The sequence below is a fragment of the Oncorhynchus masou genome, chromosome 5, assembly GCF_036934945.1.
Source record: "Oncorhynchus masou masou isolate Uvic2021 chromosome 5, UVic_Omas_1.1, whole genome shotgun sequence".
NCBI lineage: Eukaryota > Metazoa > Chordata > Actinopteri > Salmoniformes > Salmonidae > Oncorhynchus > Oncorhynchus masou.
Window position 1 is genome coordinate 78,499,302 of NC_088216.1, and position 17,214 is coordinate 78,516,515.

Here is a 17,214-nt window from a genome sequence, read left to right on the forward strand (position 1 = left end):
GATCTATCCTCCTCTGTTGAGAGATAATCTGTAGGGTTGTGGTCTCCTGTAACCTGACCAAGACAGTCATGACAGTCCCCCTCTGGTAGGTTCAACTTGGAGTGATTCTGTATGTTGCAACCTACCATAAGAATGATCATCGGATGTCCTGGTTTGTGGATCACCATAGCAGTCCACCCCACCCCCCTTTTGGTGGTTCACCCTGGTAGGATTTCCGCAAGCTGCGGACCACCACCAGAATGGACCCAGGAGGTTCGGCAGTGGCTCTGTGTTCCGGCCCGTCGTCCAGTTATCCTGGTTAGTGGACCTAGGCAGTAACTTGGCAGACGTTAATAACGCACAACACTCAGGCAATACATCATTACATTTCCTCCCCAAATGAGCGGCATTGGGCTCTACTGGTTCCTAAGTGTCAAAGGAAATGAAACGAAAAATAATGGAATAAAAACATAAAAGTATACAAAATGTGTCTACCACACCTTAATCATCTAATTTGGACTATGTTCTATATACTGTATGTCCAAGGTCTTGGCTAAGTGACTCTATCATCGCAGTGTTTCTAATGTCATGTCTATGGTGATCCTACTTGCAGGTGGGTAGTTAAGGCACTTGGAAAAACTTGGCCCCTGAAGGCCAAAGCTTACATTGGGCACATTACTGGGCTGACCTAATGAGTTCAGGAGAGGAGGCTGGGACTGGGCCCCCTAAGGGGGTTTCAGGATCTATTGCTAACTTTCCAAACATCGGAATCGATCCGTCCCACGGGTAATCCTGGTATAAGACCTAATTAGGTCTTCCATTGCACGTGTGCGCCTGTGTACATAGTAGGTGCACACGCCAAGGGAAATAAGACCAAGGATCATGGTCAGGATACTGTCCGGCACCGTCCAAGAGCGGGCGACAGACCAATCTTTTGGTCTGTAGTCAGTCGGGTCAACTAAAAGTGCCTCATCCCGTACGCTAAGACCAACAGTCATGGGTCCCTCGTACTGGATTTGGTTTTGAATGGCTTGTGGTAACTCAAGGGAACGTTTAGCGAAAGCGTCCGGCATTTCAATTTCTGTGTCTATCCTGTCGTCGGGAAGTTGGTATAGAGCGAGGTAATCATAATCATGGCGTAATCATGGCGTTTGTAAGTCATAGTGGCGGACGCGAACGGTGTGTTGACCAACCATCGGTTCCCTACCACATCCACTTGTGTGGTGGTGGCCCCATCCCTGGCTGTTAGTTTGGCTCTACAGCGTTCTTCTCTGGTGATAGCTTTAAAACCACAAAGACGCTCAGTGTTATCCGGTTTGCTAGGACAGAGGTAGTGGACATCTTTGGTTAGAGTACACATTAACAGGTTAGGGGTGAGATATACATCTGGGTTGTTTTCCTGGTAAGCTACAACTGGGGGGTGGCAATCTTTACATGGGTACTGTCGCGCCAAAATCCTACATTGAGAACTGTTTTCAATCTGTAGATATTCTCCAGTTCAACAACCGGCAGCGCCAGTAGAAATCCCACTTCCTTACAACCAACATCAACGTGTATTGGGATGGCCGACCCCAGACTATAGGCAAAATGTGACTGTTATGGCCTTATCGTGGTTGAAGTAGCTGAGGTCAGTATGTTATGCACCATTGAGAGGGGCACTAGATATGAGGGGATTCTATTCATGGCCAAGTGGTCCATAGAAGGGCTAACTTCACAGAGAAAATCCTCCAGTAACAATCAAACCAATTGGACATGGTTCATGACCTCTGCTAGCTTTCCTACAGACAGGATAGTTTTGTTCAGGAGAGTAGCGTGTGTGTTGACCACCAGAATAGTGTCCTGGAGAGACTTTCCCACAGGCTGCAACCTGAGGGGCTGTGCCTTCATCTGCTGCTGGATAAGTGGCATCTCTTCAGTAATCTCCCTAACATTCCTCTTGACTGTGGCTAGACTGACTGCGTTGACGGCAGTGGTACCTAGGGAAAATAGTGACTCTACGGCTGCTCCTATCGATAGTAGCGCCCCGACGAATCGTTTCTCTCGCCTGGGCTCTGCTAGTTCTGACTGGGTTACTGTGAACTTTTGGAGTTGGGCCAACATATGGGCAGTGTCTAGCTAGGCGTGGTTAATTGCCTGGCTGGTCCAGTCAGCCCCGGCCCAACTCAAATGCGCTGCAGGTGGAAAGCGTTGGCGGTACACATTCTCTGCATCTAGGCGGACATACACCTCTGCAGTTAATTATGAGGAGTCCTGGGTCGTCGCGGTGAACAATTCCCGTAGGGGGTCCGTTCGTGATTACGTCTGTTGGGTTGGTTTTGACCTGTGGTGGACCGGGCGCAGTGCGCGCCAACCAAGGTTGCCAGGTGCACGGTGTTTCCTCCGACACATTGGTGCGGCTGGCTTCCGGCTTGGATGCTCGCTGTGTAAAGAAGCAGTGCGGCTTGATTGGGTTGTGTATCTGAAGGACGCATGACCTTCAACCTTCGTCTCTCCCGAGCCCGTACGGGAGTTGTAGCGATGAGGCAAGATAGTAGCTACTAAAAACAATTGGATACCACAAAATTGGAGAGAAAAAGGGGTACAATAAAAAATAAAAAATTAAAAGTTTCGGCGGACTTGGTTTCCAACAATTTTATGCTTAGTCATGATGACTTATCCTTGTCATCCTTCTCAGATATCTTGCGATGCAGTATATCTCTTATCAGAGCTTCTAGATAATTTTAGTTAGCGTTTAGATCATTGTTGAACAATTTGTTACGCTTGTTACCCTTAGGTCCTGACCGTTTGTGAGAATTAGGCACAGGGGCATTTCGGCAAGGTTGATCTCTACGGGATCTGTTAGATTGGGGACGTTCCTCGTAGCTATTATTATGGCGGTGGTTGTCGGGGTGGTGGTTACGTGGTAGCCACCCCCTTTGATCGTCATCTTTTACCCCACATGTCCCCGATGCAGCACCTTCTGATCCGAGTGATGGTTCCCGCCTAAGCTCGAAGGTCAAGGTGTCCGGGCCCTTAGCCCAGTTTGCTTTTGATGCTTCAAAAGCTGTGCTTGCAAGTTCTCGGAGCATCGAGGTTGGCAACCCAACGTGGGCAGTAGGGCCCAAGTAACTAATGAAGTTGGGAGACATGTTTGACAGGAACAGTTGTTTAAATGGTAATAGATCTTCCATTCCGGTTTCAGTGAGCATACCAAATTAAGCTGAACGAAGCCGGTGATAGTAGGCTTGTGGATGTTCATTTCAAACTTGTCTGATATTGTTAGCCAACGAGCTATCATGTTTGCGAGTCACAGAACCACTGAATTCTATTTTCAAAACAGTGGCAAGTTTAGCATAGTCGTTTTGCACGTGTTGTTCTTGTAGACGGATGAACCTTGTCACGTGTCTGTGGGACGTTCGCTTCAAAATGTAGAGCCTGTCTGCATTAATAGTATTTCGGTAGCCATCCAAGGCGTCTTCTATGTCTGCTAAGAATGTCTCAGTGTCGTTTGGCTTTCCCAGGAACGGGGTCAAAGAGGTGGACGTTTTTGACGATTTTGTCAAGGCGATCTCTGTAAAGTGCGCGGAGAGCATCTGCACTCTCCCGTAGGGGATTATGAGAACGACAACCGCCGAAACATCCACTACTCTATAACGAAACGAATGAATGTCACTCTGAACTAAACCACTATAACCACGACAGAGGGAGAGAGACGGACAATTCTACAAATGAAACAAACTTTTCACCAGCGATCAAGACAACACACTGAGCGTAAATATATATATTCATTGCAATTGTTCCCGAATGAGTGAGCGTTCATGTGTAAAGGATTAGCATTTCAATTGTTACAATTATCACTCTTCCCCTTTTGTCTAACAAGCCACAATGCCGGTTTAGCCCACTAGGGCACATTCTCCTATCATTTCATGTAACCACATTTACCTTGTTTGTTTGTTTGTTTATGCATTTCTGTGTTACTTAGTTAGTAATAAATAAATGATTTAAGACAATTGATGTATGGATGACTCATAGTGAAGACTGGGTTCGTGCAGATAACCAACAATTTATGGCGTTTAGAATGAGACTAACGTGAGGTAAATGTCATAAGGTGAATTCACCAATTTGTAAGTCGCTCTGGATAAGAGCGTCTGCCAAATGACTTAAATGTAATGTAAATGTAGATAAAGTAAATAATTAATTAATTCGAAGACTCATTGATCAGATAAAATATCTGAAAAGTTATTTTAGGAAATGATAACTTTGTAATCTGAATATTTTTCCTTGGTGCCCCTACTTCCTAGTAATTACGGTTACATGATTAATCAGTCTAATCGCGTAATAACTAATTACAGAGAATCTTTGATAAAAACTACAAGTCTTCAGTTCATGATAGTAAAGACACGACACAGTTGTAAATGAGAACTTATTCTCAACTAGCCTACCTGGTTAAATAAAGGTGAACTAAAAAAATTAAAACTGTACTATCAATCATGGAGGACCTCACTTCTGTACTGTCAGTCATGGAGGATCTCACTACTTTACTGTCAGTCATGGAGGATCTCACTACTTTACTGTCAGTCATGGAGGATCTCACTACTTTACTGTCAGTCATGGAGGATCTCACTACTTTACTGTCAGTCATGGAGGATCTCACTACTTTACTGTCAGTCATGGAGGATCTCTCTACTCTACTGTCAGTCATGGATTATCTCACTACTTTACTGTCAGTCATGGAGGATCTCACTACTTTACTGTCAGTCATGGAGGATCTCACTACTTTACTGTCAGTCATGGAGGATATCTCTCTACTCTACTGTCAGTCATGGAGGATCTCTCTACTTTACTGTCAGTCATGGAGGATCTCTCTACTCTACTGTCAGTCATGGAGGATCTCTCTACTCTACTGTCAGTCATGGAGGATATCTCTCTACTCTACTGTCAGTCATGGAGGATCTCTCTACTCTTCTGTCAGTCATGGAGGATCTCTCTACTCTACTGTCAGTCATGGAGGATCTCTTTTCTCTACTGTCAGTCATGGAGGATCTCTCTCTACTGTCAGTCATGGAGGATCTCTCTCTACTCTCAGTCATGAAGGATCTCTCTTCTCTACTGTCAGTCATGGAGGATTTCTATTCTACTGTCAGTCATGGAGGATCTCTCTTCTCTACTGTCAGTCATGGAGGATCTCACTACTCTGTCAGTCATGGAGGATCTCACTACTCTACTGTCAGTCATGGAGGATCTCTCTTCTCTACTGTCAGTCATGGAGGATCTCACTACTCTACTGTCAGTCATGGAGTATCTCTCACTACTGTACTGTCAGTCATAGAGGATCTCACTATTGTAATGTCAGTCATGGATGATCTCTCTCTTCTCTACTGTCAGTCATGCAGGATCTCTCTCTACTGTGCTGTCAGTCATGGAGGATCTCAGTACTCTACTGTCAGTCATGGAGTATCTCTCACTACTGTACTGTCAGTCATAGAGGATCTCACTATTGTACTGTCAGTCATGGAGGATCTCACTACTTTACTGTCAGTCATGGAGGATCTCACTACTCTACTGTCAGTCATGGAAGATCTCACTACTCTACTGTCAGTCATGGAGGATCTCTCACTACTGTACTGTCAGTCATGGAGTATCTCTCACTACTCTACTGTCAGTCATGGAGGATCTCTCTCTACTCTACTGTCATTCATGGAGTACCTCTCACTTCTGTACTGTCAGTCATGGAGGATCTCACTACTGTACTGTCAGTCATGGAGGATCTCACTACTGTACTGTCAGTCGTGTATCAAAATACCTTCTATTCACTTTTATTGACATGTTTGTAGAAACAGACATATTTTGTTGGTTCAGTTGTTACTGCAGTCTACTAGTGGATGTATATTTTCACTGACTTGTAAAGGGCACACTTTAATCACTTGTGTCCCTCTCTCATTGCCTCTTGCAGCTTCCATAGTTGCCCAGAAGTGGTGGTGTCAGATGCATCCATGTATGGATGGGGAGGAGTGTAAAGTTTTGCCTGATCTGAAAGGCTGGAGCTGCAGTACGGGCAACAAAGTGAAGACGACGAAGGTGGGTGCATAATGTAAGCAAATGCATCACATGTACTGTTACACACACACACACAAATGTATACACACACACACACACACACACGCACGCACGCACGCACACACACACACACACACACACACACACACACACACACACACACACACACACACACACACACACACACACACACACACACACACACACACACACACACAATTTTGTTTCTTCTAAAGTCCACCATGACGTAGAATCTTCAGTAAGTGAAGGTGTTGATTGGTCCTCTACTTAGCCAAATGTAGTCACCTACTGGTTGTGTGTCTGTACCTGTCAGGACCAATACATTCAAAGTGCATATGATCAAAAAGGCTCAATTCTGCTGAGATACTGTCAATATTGAAGGAGGAGTATCTAGAGGTTGCAGTGAGAGACCCACACACGCAAACTTAGCCACTTATCACGTATTAAGTAACACACCGTTTTATTAAGGGTGATAGGTGCAGTACTTGTCACTGCATTCTTTACAGAAAGTAGGCTGACTCTCTTTGAAGTTATGTAGGTCAATTCAATGATTTATTTTATCTATAAAGCTCTCTTACAAAAACTCCAGCCATACCTCCCACTAGTGATTCCCAACCTTTTTCGGTTACTGTACCACCAACTGAAATGTACACTGCCCAGAATGCCCCTGATTTACCTTATAATGTAATGCCTGTGGATAGGCCAAGTACACCCAGGGGTTCCAGTACCCCTGGTTGGGATCCAGATCCTCACATAATTAAGGGAATGGCCTTAATTCAGGAATGGCTACCTGTGGAAATCTCTTCGGTCTCCTCAGAGTTGCGTAAATCTGCATTTAGTTTCTTTGCACCAAAGTTTTTATTTGACCTTTATTTAACCGGTTAGGCTAGTTGAGAACAAGTTCTCATTTACAACACAGAGTTACACATGGAATAAACACAATAGAAAAAAAGATATACAGTGTGTGCAAATGCCATGCAAATGGCAAATGGCATGAGGAGGTAAGGTAATAAATAGGCCATAGTAGCAAGTTAACACTGGAGTGATAGATGTGCAGATGATGATGTGCAAGTAAATATACTGGTGTGCAAAAGAGCAGAAAGGTACTTTAAAATCAATATGGGGATGAGTTAGGTAGATTGGATGTGCTATTTACAGCTGCAGCAGTCGGTCAGCTGCTCAGATATCTGATGTTAAAAGTTAGTGTGGGAAATATTAGTCTCCAAGCTTCAGCGATTTTTGCAGTTCGTTCCAGACATTGGCAGCAGAGAACTGGAAGGAAAGGTGGACAAATTAGGTGTTGGCTTTGGGGATGACCAGTGAGATATACCTGCAGGAGCGCGTGCTACGGGTGGGTGTTGATATCGTGACCAGTGAGCTGAGATAAGGCAGAGCTTTACCTAGCAGAGACTTGTAGATGACCTAGAGCCAGAGGGTCTGGCGACGAATATGTAGCGAGGGCCAGCCGACGAGAGCATACAGGTTGCAGTGGTGGGTGGTGTATGGGGCTTTGGTGTCAAAACGGATGGCACTGTGATAGTCTGCATCCAATTTGCTGAGTAGAGTGTCGGAGGCTATTTTGTAGATTACATTGCCGAAGTTGAGGATCAGTAGGATAGTCAGTTTTACGAGGGTATGTTTTGAGGCGTGAGTGAAGGAGGCTTTGTTGCAAAATAGGAAGCCAATTCTAGATGTAATTTTGGATTGGAGATGTTTAATATGAGTCTGGAAGGAGAGTTTACAGTCTAGCCAGACACCTAGGTATTTGTAGTTGTCCACATATTCTCATTCGGAACCATCCAGAGTAGTGATGCTTGTGGGGTGGGTGCGGGCAGCGAATGGTTGAAAAGCATGCATTTAGTTTTACTAGCATTTAAGAGTAGTTGAAGGCCATGGAAGGAGTGTTGTATGGCATTGAAGCTCGTTTGGAGGTTTGTTAACACAGTGTCCAAAGAAGGGCCAGATGAATACAGAATGGTATCGTCTGGATCAGGGAATCACCCACAGCAAGAGTGACATCGTTGATATATACAGAGAAAAGAGTCAGACCGAGAATTGAACCCTGTGGTACCCCCATAGATAATGCCAGAGGTTCGGACAACAGGCCCTCCGATTTGAATCACTGAACTCTGTCTGCAAAGTAGTTGGTGAACCAGGCGAGGCAGTCATTTGAGAAACCAAGGCTGTTGAGTCTGCAGATAAGAATGCGGTGATTGACAGAGTCGAAAGCCTTGGCCAGGTCGATGAAGACGGCTGCACAGTACTGTCTTTTATCGATAGTGGTTCTGATATTGTTTAGTACCTTGAGCATGGCTGAGGTGGACCCGTGACCAGCTCGGAAACCGGATTGCACAGCGGAGAAGATACGGTGGAATTCAAAATGGTCAGTGATCTGTTTATTGACTTGGGGTCACTTAGAAATGTTTTTTTAAAGAAAACAGATTTTTTGTCCATTTAAAATAACATAAAATTGATCAGAAATACAGTGTAGACATTGTTAATGTTGTAAATGACTATTGTAGATGGAAACGGTAGATTTTTTAATGGAATATCTACATAGGCGTACAGAGGCCCTTATCAGCAACTATTCTCCTGTGTTCTAATGGCACGTTTTGTTAGCTAATCCACTTTATCATTTTAAAAAGCTGATCATTCGAAAACCCTTTTGTTTATTTTGCCTGAAATGTTGTTTATTTGTCTGAAGTTGTTTTTATTGTCTGTGAACTTGAGTCAGGTTTGGGGTCGTGGAGGGGAGATGTTGCACAAAGAAGTTTTAGTTTTGTCTGAGTTCAATCAGTAGCACACATAATCTCAATTTATCATTGTGTGCATGTGTGTGTGTCTTTGGTTTATGTGGTGTGTAAATTATTTTAGGACTGCAGGGTCAAAAATGACCCTAAGACAATCTTTGTACCCTGGTGGTGTACAGCTTTCATGGAAATGTGAACAAATGTTTCACTTTTTCAAATGTTGGGGTCACTCTAGGAAAAGTCATACAATTTCAAGTTGAAAATATATAATTTAGGGGGGATTTCTCTGCTGTTAAACATAGAGGCGAGTTTTATTTCTTCTTTAATCAGAACAACAGTTTTCAGCTGTGCTAACATAATTGCAAAAGGGTTTTCTAATGATCAATTAGCCTTTTAAAATTATAAACTTGGATTAGCTAACACAACGTGCCATTGGAACACAGGAGTGATGGTTGCTGAAATGGGCCTCTGTACGCCTATGTAGATGTTCCATTAGAATAGAATTAGAATTCCATTCCAGCTACAATAGTCATTTAGAACATTAGCAATGTCTACACTGTATTTCTGATCAATTTGATGTTATTTTAATGGACAAAAAATGAGTTTTTCTTTCAAAAACAAGGACATTTCTAAGTGACCCCAAACTTTTGAACGGTAGTGTATTTTGGTCATATTGGTCATGGCTCCTGAATGGTGGATCCCCACCCCACCACACTGGGTAGCACATAGCAACACCTTAAGGGGCATTGCACTAATAATGGCACTGACTAGGGAATCGTTCCCACTGTTTTTAGTGCCAGTCTGCACGTTTAATCTAAAACACTATAACCAACAATGGCATCTTTATGCTTTCGTTAAAAAAATAATTATAAAATAATTATAAAAATAATCTTTCAAAATGACAAAGTTTATTTAGTTATTGGATCCATAATGAATTACTATGGGAATAAATATCACTGAATTAGGAGATGGCCGCCTCGCTTCGCGTTCCTAGGAAACTATGCAGTTTTTTTTTTTACGTGTTATTTCTTACATTGGTACCCCAGGTAATCTTAGGTTTCATTACATACAGTCGGGAAGAACTACTGAATATAAGAGCAACGTCAACTCACCACAAGCGGATCCTGTGTTCTGCCTTCCACCCAGGACAACGGAATGGATCCCAGCCTGCGACCCAAAACAAAGACGACGTAAAAGAGGGAAACGTAGCGGTCTTTTGGTCAGGGTCCTGGAGACGGGCACATCGTGCACCACTCCCTATCATACTACTCGCCAATGTCCAGTCTCTTGACAACAAGGTCAATGAAATCTGAGCAAGGGTAGCATTCCAGAGGGACATCAGAGACTGTAATGTTCTTTGCTTCACGGAAACATGGCTCACTGGAGAGACGCTAAAGGATTCGGTGCAGCCAGCTGATTTCTTCACGCATCGCGCCGACAGAAACACACATCTTTCTGGTAAGAAGAGGGGCGGGGGCGTATGCCTTATGATTAACGAGATGTGGTGTGACCACAACATCATACAGGAACTCAAGTCCTTCTGTTCACCTGACTTAGAATTCCTCACAATCAAATGTCGTCAGCATTATCTACCAAGGGAATTCTCCTCGATTATAATCACAGCCGTATATATTCCCCCCCAAGCAGACACATCGATTGCCCTGAACAAACTTTATTTGACTCTTTGCAAACTGGAACCCACATATCCTGAGGCTGCATTCATTGTAGCTGGGGATTTTAACAAGGCTAATCTGAAAACAAGACTGCCTAAATTGTATGAGCATATCGATTCCGCAACCTGGGCTGGTAAAACCTTGGATCATTGCTATTCTAACTTCCGCGACGCATATAAAGCACTCTCCTGCCCTCCTTTCGGAAAAGCTGACCATGACTCCATTTTGTTGCTCCCTGCCTACAAACAGAAACAAGAAGCTCCCGCGCTCAGGTTCAACGCTGGTCCGACCAATCTGATTCCACGCTCAAAGACTGCTTCGGTCACGTGGACTGGGATATGTTCCGCATTGCGTCCAACAACAACATTGATGAATACGCTGATTCGGTGAGCGAGTTCATTAGAAAGTGCATTGATGATGTCGTTCCCATAGAAACGATTAAAACGTTCCCAAACCAGAAATCGTGGATTGATGGCAGCATTCGCGTGAAACTGAAAGCGCGATCCACTGCTTTTAACCAGGGAAAGGTGACTGGAAACATGACCGAATACAAACAGTGTAGCTATTCCCTTCGAAAGGCAATAAAACAAGCTAAGCGTCAGTATAGCGACAAAGTAGAGTCAGAATTCAATGGCTCAGACACAAGAGGTATGTGGCAGGGTCTACAGTCAATTACGGATTACAAAAAAAAACAGCCCCGTCACGGACCAGGATGTCTTGCTCCCAGGCAGACTAATTAACTTTTTTGCCCGCTTTGAGGACAATACAGTGCCACTCTGACACGGCCCGCAACCAGAATCTGCAGACTCTCCTTCACTGCAGCAGACGTGAGGAAAACATTTAAACGTGTTAACCCTCGCAAGGCTGCAGGCCCAGACGGCTCTCCAGAGCATGCTTCCTCAGAGCATGCGCAGACCAGCTGGCTGGTGTGTTTACAGACATATTCAATCCATCCTTATCCCAGTCTACTGTTCCCACATGCTTCAAGAGGGCCACCATTGTCCCTGTTCCCAAGAAAGCTACAGTAACTGAGCTAAACGACTACCGCCCCGTAGCACTCATTTCCGTCATCATGAAGTGCTTTGAGAGACTAGTCAAGGACCACATCACCTCCACCCTACCTGACACCCTAGACCCACTCCAATTTGCTTACCGCCCAAATAGGACCACAGCTGATGCAATCTCAACCACACTGCACACTGCCCTAACCCATCTGGACAAGAGGAATACCTATGTGAGAATGCTGTTCATCGACTACAGCTCAGCATTTAACACCATAGTACCCCCCAAACTCGTCATCAAGCTCGAGACCCTGGGTCTCGACCCCGCCCTGTGCAACTGGGTACTGGACTTCCTGACGAGCCGCCCCCAGGTGGTGAGGGTAGGTAACAACATCTCCAGCACGCTGATCCTCAACACTGGGGCCCCACAAGGGTGCGTTCTGAGCCCTCTCCTGTACTCCCTGTTCACCCATGACTGCGTGGCCATTCACGCCTCCAACTCAATCATCAAGTTTGCGGACGACACTACAGTGGTAGGCTTGATTACCAACAACGACGAGATGGCTTACAGGGAGGAGGTGAGGGCCCTCTGAGTGTGGTGTCAGGAAAATAACCTCACACTCAACGTCAACAAAACAAAGGAGATGATTGTGGACTTCAGGAAACAGCAGAGGGAGCACCCCCCTATCCACATCGATGGGACAGTAGTGGAGAGGGTAGAACATTTTAAGTTCCTCGGCGTACACATCATGGACAAACTGAATTGGTCCACCCACACAGACAGCGTTGTGAAGAAGGCGCAGCAGCGCCTCTTCAACCTCAGGAGGCTGAAGAAATTCGGCTTGTCACCAAAAGCACTCACAAACTTCTACAGATGCACAATCGAGAGCATCCTGTCGGAATGTATCACCGCCTGGTACGGCAACTGCTCCGCCCACAACCGTAAGGCTCTCCAGGGGGTAGTGAGGTCTGCACAACGCATCACCGGGGGCAAACTTCCTGCCCTCCAGGACACCTACACCACCCGATGTCACAGGAAGGTCATGAAGATCATCAAGGACAACAACCACCCGAGCCACTGCCTGTTCACCCCGCTATCATCCAGAAGGCGAGGTCAGTACAGGTGCATCAAAGCAGGGACCGAGAGACTGAAAAACAGCTTCTATCTCAAGTCCATCAGACTGTTAAATTGCCACCACTAACATTGAGTGGCTGCTGCCAACACACTGACTCAACTCCAGCCACTTTAATAATGTGAATTGATGGAAATTGATGTAAAATATATCACTAGCCACTTTAAACAATGTTACTTAATATAATATTTACATACCATACATTACTCATCTCATATGTATATACTGTACCCTATATCATCTACTGCATCTTTATGTAATACATGTATTACTAGCCACTTTAAACTATGCCACTTTTATATGTTTACATACCCTACATTACTCATGTCATATGTATATACTGTACTCGATACCATCTACTGCATCTTGCCTATGCCGTTCTGTACCATCACTCATTCATATATCTTTATGTACATATTATTTATCCCTTAATACTGTGTATAAGGTAGTAGTTTTGGAATTGTTAGTTAGATTACTTGTCGGTTATTACCGCATTGTCGGAACTAGAAGCACAAGCATTTCGCTACACTCACATTAACATCTGCTAACCATGTGTATGTGACAAATAAATTTGATTTGAAGTCTATCGTCAAATGCATATCTAAGTTAGGTTGGCTGTACAATTATTTGTGACATTGTGGTTATAATAAAGAATGCAAACAAGATGCTGTGTTTTTATTTAAAGTAGTGATGGACAGCTGGTGGCATTTTGAAAAGATGTTTTCAAACACTTGAAACCCGATTAGCAACACCTCTCTGCATTTTGATACTTTCTGGATGGGCGCTCTAGAGTGGATGGGGTCTCCCGCAGAGCAAAATGCGTTGCTTCAGATGCAGGTTCGATGCCCGTGCAGGCTGCCAGCGGGAGACCCATGAGGCAGCTTTTGGTTTTAATTTAGAATCCTCCAATCCTCTTTATGTAATTATTGGTGGAGAGTCACATTATATTTTTCAATATACTGTAGGCCTACCGTAGGCGACATGAGTCTCACTAATGTTGAGTAGTGTGATGTTAAAAGTGGTGTAGATCTTATTTATTTAAAGAGCATATTGAAGTTAGAAGCAATAGGATTTGAAGCAAAGCCTACAACTATTTTAGCACCGTTTTGTGCTGCTCTGAGACAAGCATGCGGACTGGTCTTGATTAATCAATGAGATTTTTATTTTCACTGAATCTCCGTTTGGATATTGGTTAGACGACAACTAGAAATGTTATGCTCTTAGTGTAACCTTTATTTAACTTGGCAAGTCAGATTCCTATTTACATGGACAGACTATTCCTTCCTCCCCGTTGGGGAATTGAACCCCGGTCTCCCGCGTGCCCGCACGACACGGGGATTCTTCAGCTAAATAACCTTCAATAGTGTCTGTACTAGAGAATTTAAAACCATTTTTGTAAGAACATAGTATATGGGACTGATTTTATATGGCACTGTCCAACATGTCCAACATGATGGTCGAGAGTAGGCTACATTACTTACTGTAGCCAACTCTCGACCATCATGTTGGACAGTCCCATATTTTCCATTCCATCCTAACTGAAACCCAGAGGTGTTTTCATTTTTTTTAATAGAAACAACATAATATTAATAAAATGTATTAAACATTTCTTAAAATCAGTCCCATATACTATGTTCTTACAAAAAAGGTTTTAAATTCTCTAGTACAGACACTATCAAATGCTTCTCAATGATACCCTCTGGTGGCCAAACTAGCACTAACTAGCATTAATGGTACCAGTGGTTGGCACTTAAATAACATGCCATAGAATTCTGCGACACCACACAAGCTGTGCTGCAGTACGCTGCAACTTTTACAGTACAAACCACTGTACCACCTCAGTCACCGGCTTCATCAATAAGTGAATCGACGACGTCATCCCTACAGTGACCGTACATACATATCCCAATCAGAAGCCATGGCGTCAATACAGGACTAAGTTTTAATCCTACTACACCAGCTCTGACACTCGTCGGATATGGCAGAGCTCGCAAACTATTATGGACTACAAAGGGAAACCCACCCGCGAGATGCCCAGTGACGCGAACCTACCAGAGGAGCTACAGTTGAAGTCGGAAGTTTGCATACACCTAGATTGGAGTCATTAAAACTTGTTTTTCAACCACTCCACAAATTTCTTGTTAACAAACAATAGTTTTGGCGAGTCGGTTAGGACATCTGCTTTGTGCATGACACAAGTAATTTTTCCAACAATTGTTAACATACAGATTATTTCACTTATAATTCACGGTATCACAATTCCAGTGGGTCAGAGGTTTACATACACTAAATTGACTGTGCCTTTAAACAGCTTGGAAAATTCCAGAAAATGATGTCCTGGCTTTAGAAGCTTCTGGTTGGCCAATTGACATCATTTGAGTCAATTGGAGTTGTACCTGTGGATGTATTAAAAGGCCTACTTTCAAACTCAGTCCCTCTTTGCTCAAAAGACTTCAGAAAAACAATTGTAGACCTCTACAAGTCTGGTTCATCCAGCAATTTCCAAATGCCTGAAGGTACAACGCTCATCTGTACAAACAAAGCAAGTAGAAACACCTTGGGACCACACAGCCGTCATACCGCTCAGGAAGGAGACACATTCTGTATCCTAGAGATCAACGTACTTCAATCCCAGAACAACAGCAAAGTACCTTGTGAAGATGCTGGAGGAAACAGGTACAAAAGTATCTACACTGCTCAAAAAATAAATGGAACACTTAAACAACACAATGTAACTCCGAGTCAATCACACTTCTGTGAAATCAAACTGTCCACTTAGGAAGCAACACTGATTTGACAATACATTTCACATGCTGTTGTGCAAATGGAATAGACAACAGGTGGAAATTATAGGCAATTAGCAAGACACCCCCAATAAAGGAGTGGTTCTGCAGCTGGTACCACAGACCACTTCTCAGTTCCTATGCTTCCTGGCTTAGGTTTTGGTCACTTTTGAATGCTGGCGGTGCTTTCATTCTAGTGGTAGCATGAGACGGAGTCTACAACCCACACAAGTGGCTCAGGTAGTGCAGCTCATCCAGGATGGAACATCAATGCGAGCTGTGGCAATAAGGTTTGCTGTGTCTGTCAGCGTAGTGTCCAGAACATGGAGGCACTACCAGGAGACAGGCCAGCACATCAGGAGACGTGGAGGAGGCCATAGGAGGGCAACAACCCAGCAGCAGGACCACTACCTCCGCCTTTGTGCAAGGAGGAGCGCTGCCAGAACCCTGCAAAATGACCTCCAGCAGGCCACAAATGTGCATATGTCTGCTCAAACGGTCAGAAACAGACTCCATGAAGGTGGTATGAGGGCCCAACGTCCACAGGTGGGGGTTGTGCTTACAGCCCAACACCGTGCAGGACGTTTGGCATTTGCCAGAGAACACCAAGATTGGCAAATTCGTCACTGGCGCCCTGTGCTCTTCACAGATGAAAACAGGTTCACACTAAGCACGTGACAGACGTGACAGAGTCTGGAGATGCCGTGGAGAACGTTCTGCTGCCTGCAACATCCTCCAGCATGACTGGTTTGGCGGTGGGTCAGTCATGGTGTGGGGTGGCATTTCTTTGAGGGACCGCACAGCCCTCCATGTGCTCGCCAGAGGTAGCCTGACTGCCATTAGGTACCAAGATGAGATCATCAGACCCTTTGTGAGACCATTTGCTGGTGCGATTGCCCTGGGTTCCTCCTAATGCAAGACAATGCTAGACCTCATATGGCTGGAGTGTGTCAGCAGTTCCTGCAAGAGGAAGGCATTGATGCTATGGACTGGCCCGCCCGTTCCACAGACCTGAATCCAATTGAGCACATCTGGGACATCATGTCTCGCTCCATCCACCAACGCACCACAGACTGTCCAGGAGTTGGCAGATGCTTTAGTCCAGGTCTGGGAGGAGATCCCTCAGGAGACCATCGGCCACCTCATCAGGAGCATGCCCAGGCATTGTAGGGAGGTCATACAGGCACGTGGAGGCCACACACACTACTGAGCCTCATTTTGACTTGTTTTAAGGACATTACATCAAAGTTGGATCAGCCTGTAGTGTGGTTTTCCACTTTAATTTTGAGTGTGACTCCAAATCCAGACCTCCATGGGTTGATAAATTTGATTTCCATTGATCATTTTGGGGTGATTTTGTTGTCAGCACATTCAACTATGTAAAGAAAAAAGTATTTAATAAGAATATTTCATTCATTCAGATCTAGGATGTGTCATTTTAGTGTTCCCTTTATTTTTTTGAGCAGTGTATATCCACAGTAAAACGAGTCCTATATCGACATAACATCAAAGGCAAGGAAGGAAGAAGCCACTGCTCCACAACTGCCATAAAAAGCCAGACTACGGTTTGCAACTGCACATGGGGACAAAGATCATACTTTTTGGAGAAATGTCCTCTGGTCTGATGAAACAAAAATACAACTGTTTGGCCATAATGACCATTGTTATGTTTGGAGAAAAAGTGGGAGGCTTGCAAGCTGAAGAACACCATTCCAACCGTGAAGCACGGGTGTGGCAGCATCATGTTGTAGGGGTGTTTTGCTGCAGGAGGGACTGGTGCACTTCACAAAATAGATGGCATAATAAGGAAAGAAAATTATGTGGATATATTGAATATA

The 17,214-nt window shown here is 44.3% G+C and overlaps 1 protein-coding gene across 2 annotated transcripts in view; it reads left to right on the forward strand.

The window, feature by feature from the left end:
* Window positions 1-17,214, forward strand: part of LOC135527959 (chemokine-like protein TAFA-2) — a 190,870-nt gene that overhangs the window by 159,337 nt on the left and 14,319 nt on the right. The window contains exon 4 of one of the 2 annotated variants that reach the window (XM_064956662.1): window positions 5,912-6,049. In XM_064956662.1, coding sequence (XP_064812734.1) covers window positions 5,912-6,048 — 137 coding nt within the window. In that variant the 3' untranslated portion in view covers window position 6,049. The remainder of the gene's footprint in view (window positions 1-5,911; window positions 6,050-17,214) is intronic. The other variant, XM_064956671.1, reaches the window with a different exon arrangement.